At 43.2% G+C, this 9977-nt stretch overlaps 2 protein-coding genes across 2 annotated transcripts in view; one reads left to right on the plus strand and one right to left on the minus strand.

Annotated features, from left to right (window-relative positions):
- LOC111233118 (low affinity immunoglobulin gamma Fc region receptor II-like) overlaps positions 1 to 2864 on the plus strand; it is an 8328-nt gene extending 5464 nt beyond the window's left edge. The window contains exons 7-9 of the mRNA XM_022760874.1: positions 2124 to 2198; positions 2602 to 2682; positions 2765 to 2864. Coding sequence (XP_022616595.1) covers positions 2124 to 2198; positions 2602 to 2645 — 119 coding nt within the window. The 3' untranslated portion in view covers positions 2646 to 2682; positions 2765 to 2864. The remainder of the gene's footprint in view (positions 1 to 2123; positions 2199 to 2601; positions 2683 to 2764) is intronic.
- An 850-nt stretch (positions 2865 to 3714) lies between these two features.
- Positions 3715 to 9977, minus strand: part of LOC111233150 (CD276 antigen homolog) — a 6518-nt gene continuing 255 nt past the window's right edge. Inside the window, exons 2-3 of the mRNA XM_022760907.1 lie at positions 8503 to 8862; positions 3715 to 3803 (exon numbers count right to left, since the gene is read on the minus strand). Of these exons, the coding sequence (XP_022616628.1) occupies positions 3736 to 3803; positions 8503 to 8862 (428 nt within the window). The 3' untranslated portion in view covers positions 3715 to 3735. The remainder of the gene's footprint in view (positions 3804 to 8502; positions 8863 to 9977) is intronic.

Genomic DNA, 9977 nt, shown 5'->3' on the forward strand with positions numbered 1-9977 from the left:
ATTGGTTATGCGTGTTGTTGGAGTTCGTTGTTTGGTTGCGTGTTGTTTTGTTGTGGTTGCGTGTTTGTTTGTTTGGTTTGCGTGTTGTTTGATGTTCGTGTGTTGGTTGCGTGTTGTTTGGTATTGGTTTGCGTGTTGTTTGTTTGGTTATGGTTGCGTGTTTGTTTGTTGTTGTGTTGCGTGTTTTGTTTGGATGGTTGCGTGTTGTTTGTTTGGTTGCGTGTTGTTGGATGGTTGCGTGTTGTTTTGGATGGGGTTTGCGTGTTGTTTGTTTGGGTTGCGTGTTTGTTTGGATGGTTGCGTGTTGTTTGGATGGTTGCGTGTTGTTTGGTTATGGTTGCGCGTTGTTGTTTGTTTGGTTGGGCGTGTTGGTTTGGATGGTTGCGTGTTGTTTGTTTGGGATGGTTGCGTGTTTTTGTTGTTTGTTTTTGGTTGCGTGTTGGTTGGGATGGTTGGTTGCGTGTTGTTTTGTGGTTGCGTGTTGGGTTTGGATGGTTGCGTGTTGTTTTGGATGGTTGCGTGTTGTTTGTTTGGTTGCGGGTGTTGTTTGGATGGTTGCGTGTTCGTTTGTTTGGTTTGCGTGTTGTTTGGATGGTTGCGTGTTGTTTGTTGGTTGCGTGTGTTTGTGGTTTCGTGTTGTTTGGATGGTTTGCGTGTGTTTTTGGATGGTTGCGTGTTGTTTGGTGAGTTGCGTGTGTTGTTTGGATTTGTTGGTGTTTGCTGTTGGTTTTGGATGGTTTGCGTGTTGTTTGTTTGGGATGGTTGCGTGTTGTTTGTTGGGTGCGTGTTGTTGTGTTTGGTTGCGTGTTGTTTGGATGGTTTGCGTGTGTTGTTGTGGATGTTTGCGTGTTGGTTTTGTTTTTTGGTTGGCGTGTTGTTTGGATGGTTGCGTGTTGGTTTGGATGGTTGCGTGTTGTTTGGATGGTTTGCGTGTTTTGGTTTGTTTGGTTGTGTTGTTGGATGGGTTGCGTGTTGTTTGGAGGGTTGCGTGTTGGTTTGGATGGTTGCGTGTTGTTTGGATTGGTTGCGTGTTTTGTTTGTGTTGGTTGCGTGTTGTTTGGGATGGTTGCGTGTTGTTTGTTTTGGATGGTTGCGTGTTTTGTTTGTGTTTTTGTTGTTGGTGGTTTGTTTGGATGGTTGCGTGTTGTTTGGATGGTTGCGTGTTGTTTGGATGGTTGCGTTTGTTGTTTGGTTGTTTTGTGGTTGCGTGTTGTTTTGGATGGTTGGGATGGGTGTTGTTTTGTTTGGTTGCGTGTTGTTTGTGATGGTTGCGTGTTGTTTTGGGTGGTGCGATGTGTTTGTGGTGGTTTGCGTGTTGTTTGGATGGATTGCGTGTTGTTTGTTTGGTTGCTGTGTTGGCGTGTTGTTTGGAATGGTGTGCGTGTTGTTTTGGATGGGTTGCGTGTTGTTTGTTTGGTTTGCGTGTTGTTTGGATGTTCTGCGGTGGTTGGTTTGGATGGTTGCGTGTTTGTTTATTTGGTTGCGTGTGTTTTGGAGTGGTTGCGTGTTGTTTGTTGGTTGCGTGTTGTTGTTTGGATTTTGATGGTGGTTTTGTTTGGTGCATGTTGTTTGGTTGTCGTGTTGTTTGTTTGTTGCGGTGTTGTTTGGATGGTGCTGGTTTGTTTGGTTGGTTGCGGGGATGTTGCTGTTTTGGATGGATGCGTGTTTGTTTGGTTGGAGTTGCGTGTTGTTTTGGTTGGGTGCGTGTTGTTTGGATGGTTGCGTGTGTTTGTTTGTGAGGAATCGTGGTTGGTTTTGTGATGGTTTGCGTGTTGTTTGTTTGGTTTGCACTGTTGTTTGTTATGGATGGCGTGTTGTTTTGTTGGTTGCGTGTTGTTGTGCAGTGTGAGTTTCTGTGGGTCTGTCTCTCTCTGCTGTGACTGTGCCCACTTGTTGAACAGAAACTAACAGCTCTGCCATCATTCAGTTTCCTGTTACGGTAAAAGTGTTCTTGCTGGTGTTTCTGTGAAAGGCTGCGGAAACAGAGACTCATCACTGCTTTTACTTCAGCTCTCTGTCTGTTGAAGTTTTACTCAAACAAAATCATTGACCGGATCATTTAATACAGTTTGTCTTTAACTGCCCCTGAGCTGCAGTGACGGTAACAGTTCTTTCTTCTCCAGAGACTGATCCAGCTGCACCGAGAACAGACGGCGTCACTTATGGACAGATAGTCATCAGACCAAACAACAGGAGAGGTACAGCTGCTCCTCTTTCATACAGCACACCTCAGCCAGGATCTGGTTCCTCTGGGTTTCAGGGAGGATCTAATATAAGACACTATCCAGATGCAGTATGGGAAACGTAGGATTGAGTGTGGCCTGGCTTGTTGGAGCTGTGGTTGTCTGCAGCTCTTTTCAGTGTGACTCATCCACAACAGCACCGCTGCTATCATGGTGACAGACATATTGCATTTCCTATAACTCCTTCACAATAAAAGCCTCCCACTGGGTCGCAAATGGGAAACTTTTAATGTGAAGCAGTGAGAGAAACTACAGTTCAGACCAGAGATTCAGGTGGAAGATACAAAAGTACTGAGAGCTGAACACTTTGTCCAGGTTTGGACTTTCTTTTCAGTTCAAGCTGTGTGTGTGTTCTCAGAGTGTCCACCAGAACCAGTGGTTATCTACTCTATTCTTCACTGAGGAAGACCGTCACACCTTCGCACCTGTCCTGTCTCAGGTATGGTATCCTTGAAAAGAAATGTATTTTTGATGCATTTTCAGTAGAGAAAATAAAAGTGTTTTTATTTTTGACAGGACAGAGCGGAGCTGAGCTGCTGTAGGATTCATGACATGACATTTATAAGTTCCTATTTAACAGGATCTAATGTTTAGTTTTTTTTTCTCAACTCTTTATTTATATTTGATTGGTTTCTCTGCAGGACCAATAAACTTTGTAAACACATTTCTTGGTTTTCTCCTGTGGTTCTGTGGCTTTCACAAAGACGTGAGGTGGAAAATTTGACTCTGACTCTGAGTCAGACACGAGAGAACAAAGAGTTCACAGAAACCACAACGACAGACCTGAAACACGACGACAACCTCTGCACTCTGTCACAGTCAACCACTGCTCACGTGACAGGAAACCTGAACTTCTAGAACCAGGAATAGAGTCAGAGTTAGTTTGTTTCTTCTGATCACAACCTCATGAAGAGTTTATCCTCGGGACAAGAATCTGGCTGGTGATTAGACCGCTCAGCTTTAAACTGGCCAATTACAGTGACGCATGGAACAGGTGGAAAAAAGAATCTCTGGATGACACCTGGAAACCTGAATAATAAGTAAGTAAAAATATATTTACATAGCACCTTTCACAGATAAAACTAAAATCAGTGTTCTACATCATAAAAAATTACAAAAGTTCCAAGAACTAGGACAATAAAAGCAATAAGATAAATAAAGAGCAATCAAATAATAAGGAGGAGGTTTAACATCACCATAGTAACCAGATAGATCACCATGGTAACCAGGTTAACCTGCTCAACAGCCCTGACCACTGGGACTACAGGATCCTTACTGGGACAAAAGAGTTTTCAATGAGGTGACAGGTCGGTAGAATCAGTTTGCTGTTTCAGAGGCAGCCAGCAGGGGGCAGTATCACACCGTTAAAACCTGCACTGTGCGTCTCCTCCCAGGAAGAGGAAGTGAAACACAAAGAAGAGTGGGTACACAACTCACTCATGTGATGATGTTTGGCTTCTTCACAGTGGTGCAACATGTGACCTTGATCCGTTTATTTTCTCAGCGTGTTCACAAGCTTCACTTGTGGCTGTCGAGTCATCTGAACAATCATCACATGATCTACACAAAACACACACACAGCAACACACATAACACATAACATTAAAAAAAGCTTTATTATTTCCTGAAACTCACTCTTGAAAAGCAAGATTTAAGCTAACAAGCTATTTTTGGAACAAACTCCCAACAATAACATTTTTATAAATCACAGGATTTTAAGAATGATATGTAATTTTAACAAATTTAATTCAGTCACGTCTTTCGCCAAAATCAACATTCACATATGTAAAATTACCTCAATCATTAATCAGCATTAATCACACTTTTTTATTTTGTTGTTGTTGTGATTTTCCATGAAATTCTGAATTTCTTCATTTTAGAGTTTTGATGTGATTAATATCAAATACATAACATTTATCTAGTGTAAATAAAATCCACTGTTACTGTTTAACAAGTGACAACTCAGTAGAACAAATCAGGTTGAACCCGTTTTTGTTTTCCCAACCACCAACCACCAACCGTCTGACGGTGTTTACGTTCTGCACGAGGAGAAAATACATGAAATGAACATTTTCGAAACCAAACCACATAAACACAGAAAATATTCTCAAAATCAAAACAAACGACAAAGAAAAATCAAACAAAATAAATGAAAATAAGACATATCTGAGAGTGTGGACTAAAATGTTTGGACACAAATTCAAGTGTAAATATATATCAATTTTCAAAAATATAAAATATACTTTTTGATACTTTTTAAGCAAATTGAAATGATGAAACTCCAGTTCAGATTTTTCAACATACAAAATTTGAAAAATATTTTAGCTACAATTCAAAGTTTCTTTTTATGTGCGGGACATGTTCTGTACATCGGTTTTATTGAACTATCCTTATTATGGAAAACATGATATGTTGATCAATACGTCATTAAAATATCCAATGTTTTTATGCATGAAATAAGAAAGAGGGATAGTCCTGGTTTCATGTATTTTGGCCATGGCAGCTGTTGTACTGTAATAAACTATTGTGAATGCCGAGTGATAAAATTACCATTTCCTACTTTTGAAGCAATCACAAAGTCTTATTGTTTATTTATTCCCCAATTATTTATACTCTTTTAGAAATGTCCAAAGACATACGATCCAGGAAGTCCAACTGGAGGGACAGATTTATGGGTCTGGATTGTACTGCTCACAGACAGGAAGTTACCACAGCAGCAACTGTTGAACCAGATTCAAGTCGTCTGCCGCCAAACGCTGCATCGTCTTAGATGTCAACAATAAAAAACAGCAGATACGTCGATCTTCAGAGCGAACCGTGAAAATTCAACTACAAATATGTTTGATACTTGGTGCACGTTGGTGTTCAAATCCACAATCGGTCGGAGGAGGAGTGAAATAACACGAGGTGAAGGTGAAGATATATTGTATTGATGAGTACCTGGGTAATGAGTTTGTAAGTTTCGTGATAAACCCATCCTGATTATACCACACTGAGTCACTCTTTACTCCATGATCACATTCATTGGTAAATGTAAAGTTCAGTGGTTCAGAAAGTACTTAGATCCCTTCACTTTCAAATTTCTGCTCACCCAGACCCTTAAATCCAGGACTTTGTAGAAGCCTCTTTGGCAGCAGTTACAGGTTGCAGTCTTCTTGGGTGAGTCTCTACACATCTGGATTTGGGCAGTTCATCCTGTTCTTCCCGGCAGATCCTCATTGGATGTGATGCGTCTCTGAACTGCCATCTTCAGGTCTCTCTGCCATCATCGTTGACTGTGCACCCAGATTCAGCTTCAGGTTCGAGTCTTTCAACCTGCTACTTAACAGTTCATAAACTCTGCAACATGAAAAGAGTCAGCTACATATCTCTTAATCATCTTTTCCCCTGTGTGACGTAAGACCACCATGTGCTCCGTCCATCACTCCCCGTCCTCGACAACATGTTGAGCCTGTAACTCGTCCTTCACAGTTCAGCAGCCTTGGCCCCCTCACAAAGGGTGGGGCTGGTGTGCTGTCTTTCGTCACGGCCTCACTCTGAGACCAGTCCGACTCGGTTGAACCTGGTACCAGCTCAGTTTGTGAGGCACACAAGCCTCTCCACCACGACAAGGTAACAACACAGGGAGAGGAACGCAAAGCCACAGCTTCAGTGTATAGACTGCAAATGAAGATGGACGTAGCGTCTGTGACGTCACTCACAAGTTTGTGAAGCTCAGAGTGACCACCTCCGCCGTCACGACGTACCTGACTCCGCCCCTAACTGCCAGCTAATCCAAAAATGGTCAAACATACACCCACCCACGTGTCACTAAAAGAGGCCACGCCCTCAATCCTCCACAAATTTAATCCTTAATAAAATGTAAACAGGTGAGTTATATAAACAGGTGTCATGAAGGAGGAAATTAGCTCTAGAGACCAAAACAGTTTTTGTACCAGGCTGTAAACATGTTTATTTCTGCTGTAAAGTTGGACATTTTAACATGGGAGTCTATGGGGACTGACTCACTGTTGGAGCCAGACTCTAGTGGCCGTTAGAGGAACTGCAGCTTCTGGTTCTTCATGTTGAAGTTTCATTTTTCAGCCTCAGAGGTTGATGCTTGCCTCAGATTAAAATGGAGCTCCATATTAGTGTGAATGAACTGTTCACAGAGTCGCACAGACTCTTCTTTGTGTTGTAGCTTCTATGTATCTGACGCCATCCATGACGAAACAGCCAAGACAGTGAGCGGCTTTGCGGCAGGCCTTGTTCTCTGTCCTCTCTTGGTTCTCAGGCCAGCTGCAGCTCTGGGTCCAGGAAATGCTACTAGCTACACAGAGATCACAACGAACTCCCAGCTAAGTGCAGCTGCAGAGCTCACAGTCAGGTCCATCCATCAGTCTTTTTACATTGCCAAGCCGCTGCACAACTGTTTTCCACGACATCACATTCCTCACATATTCTGGCTGAGGAGGCGTGGGGTGGGGTGCACATGAAGAACACTGTCAGTATATTGATTCACAGACGTTTGTGAACGAACCATCAGTTAAAGACTCATTATCTTTGCAACACAGGTGCCCACAGTAACCTCGTTACTGTAAATCTGTATGTAGCAGATCAGCACCACCCACATTTCTCCATAGCCTCCCCCGACTGTTTGTGGATTTGGACTTGAATGTGCACACGTTTGGACTTGTTCCCCCTGAAGCTCTGTGGTATTTTATTGTTTACATCCAGAGTGATGCGGCTTGTGAATAAGGAAATAAAGTTGATTCTGGTTCAACAGTTGCTGCTGAGGCAACTTTCCAGAGTCCCATCTGCGAGCGTTACAAACCGATATGCGCACAAATATCAAACACAAAAAACACACAAAAGCTCTAAGCGCTTTACCTAAGGCCTCGTTACACTGGGTTGCACACACGCTCAAATCAAAATGGCAACTTCCATGCAAGAAGAAGAACTTACTTTGAAGTTACTAGGTGAAGTGTAGAGGCGAGACCCATAGAGTGACGGATCACCTATGTTTACAAGATGTGTCACAACCAGTCACACTTTTGTCTTGGTTGAGGAGGAGTATTGGTTTGGACTATGCTGTTATGAATTTACGAGGTGCTATATGTGAGTGTTTTGATTTGAAAGTTTAGTCGCTGCTCACCAGCTAGCCGCGGCTAGCCGCTGCTAGCCGCTGCTAGCCCCCAGCTAACCTACGGGCAGGTCTCGCTGAGGCCGCAGAGCAGAACAAGGACTGCCGTCACCAGCTGCATGTTAGCGTGCTAGCTGCTGGTTTTCAACAGTTAATAACAGGCTGGTTAGCAGCGATTGAACGTATTAAATATCTAAATATAGCACTTTTTAATTAGGCTGCCTGTACGCTTCATCTGAGAAGTAGCTCATATGCCAAAGTAAGATATCGTCCATTATATGAGACGCAACACAAACAATAACTCAAGCATCACAGGCAAAACTGACAGACACACTAACAGTCCAGCATGTCCAACCATGTGGTGTCCACTCCCATTGTGTCCAGGTGTACGACCTGCAGAGCACAGACAGGTTCAGCCTCTGCTCAGCAACATTTCAGAAAGAGGAATTTCAGGAAATGAGAAAATAAAAGCTCGTCTTTATTGTTCTCTAATGAGACGAGTTTGAACCGGACAGAACGAGGAAATTCTGCTTCATCAGCAAAGAGCCGCAGGAAATCCTCCCCCGTACAGTTTTTTTAACCCTCTGAGGTCGACGGATGTTTTTATTAATATCTTTGCGATTACACAGCGAATAAATATGGTGTAAATATTTTTTGATTCTGTCGACTCTCCACTTTCTGTTTCATACTCCTCCAAGAATGTACCTGACTCAAAGCCTCTGAAATTTGGTTAAAGCAGAGTGACAGATGGTAAGAAATTTTCATTTTATGGGTTTATTATCCATTTATCTACTATTTTACTCATATATTACTTTATTTTTATGAACTTATAGTCGTTGCTAAATACAAAACAATTCCTAAATGTTTGTTTTCACGAAATATTTGAAGAATTTCAAAAACTAGGCTTCAAGTTTTCAGCATTTGGGCCAAATGATCTCTTTGCTCTACGAGGGGCGTCACTACAGAAAGAGCCGCGATTGTTCTGGAAGTTGTGATATAAAACACCCGGGTATTATGTTATATGGACGTAACTTTTAAAGGTGAATTTAAGAAGAACTTGCCCTTTGACCTCTGAGGGTTAAAGTGTGTAGAAGTTCAAATCTGACTGAGAGAAAAAGGACAAAGTGAAACACTCACGTGATTCAGTGACTCTCAGGTCGACGATGCTGATGGGTTCGGCGCTGATAAACGCCCGCTTCCTGCGCGCCGCGGTTTCCTGTTTCACCCGGCACTCGTACGTCCCGTGGTCGCTGCGTCTCACGTCCCTCAGAATCAAAGACAGGTTACCGTCCTTCATCCGCCCGTCCGCCAGCTCCACGCGGTTCTCGAAAGACGGATGCTGGTGCGTCTTATCTGCCTGGTCGTCCCTGTAAAAGAAAACGTAGTGGGACTCCTGGTCGGGTCTGCTCCACTCCGCCGCTATGATGGCAGCGCCGCTGCGAGTCTGACATGGAAGAGTCACGTCCTGTTCACGGTGAGCTACGATGGTCAGCCGGTCTGAAGGACACAAGGTCACAGAGCAGAGCAGGTCAGAGGTGACGTCACCCTTCAGACAGACAGTTCGACAGCGGCGTCACCTCGTGGTGAAGTCTTCTGATGCCCCGCCCCCCCGACGTGAAGAATCCCGGGACCAAACGAGGATTTATCTCGTCGCGCTGGTTTTCACTACGGCGTGCTGCGGCCAATCTGACGCTGAGCTGCTGATCTGTGTTTATGACACAAACTTTATTGAACAAAACAACGATAACGACGATTAAACTGATGTTTGATCACGGTCTGACCTCCATGGTGCCTTCCATTTCAACTGGGAAGTCCTAATTTCAGAAACTCGGAGGAACCTCACCGACCCCGACCTCAAAATTCAAGATGGCTGCTCTGTCAAACCTGTACTAGACTGGTTATTAGCACCTGTCTAATTTGCGTCTTATTAACTCGGTCGTACATGTTACCGGCACCAGAGCGAGGCCAGAGAGACTGTGACGCCATTATAAAGACACTGTGGACTGACGGAGACCAGACCAAAGTTAGCGTCACTAATATTAACACCGAACTATAAATTAAACAAATACCGGAAGAACCACAACTACAATAAGTGACATAAAACATTCTGACTAACAAGAAAATATGAAATAATTTAACACGATCAATGTAAACAAAAGTTGGTCTGTTCAAACTGGAATCAAAGTAATAATAATGATAATAATGCAGAATAACTCATTCAGTTATATCATTTCCTACTGTTGCTGACCATCCTCTGTAAACTCATTCAACACAACTTTTCCACAACATCCTCACACTTCGCTCTCTTACACTGGCGCCTCATGGCGGCAGCCAACAAGATTTGCAATTTTCGATTATATTTCGATGGATTTAAATCCACAGAAACACACGGAGCATGAAAACAAAGTCTAAAGGAAGAACTGAAGAGGAACTAAACCAGTAAAACAAAGCAGCTGCCTGCAGGGAGGGAGGCACCCTGGGAACAGGTGATCCCACTTTACACCAGCGGCTCTTGCCCCGCCCAGCAGGTGTGTGAATACACAAGGAAACAAAATAGAAGATGGGCATGAAAGAGCAGGAGTCAGTAAATGTATGAATATAAGTGCAGAGGG

This window comes from Seriola dumerili, unplaced genomic scaffold (assembly GCF_002260705.1).
Source record: "Seriola dumerili isolate Sdu_G_001 unplaced genomic scaffold, Sdu_1.0 BDQW01000372.1, whole genome shotgun sequence".
Taxonomy (NCBI): Eukaryota; Metazoa; Chordata; class Actinopteri; order Carangiformes; family Carangidae; genus Seriola; species Seriola dumerili.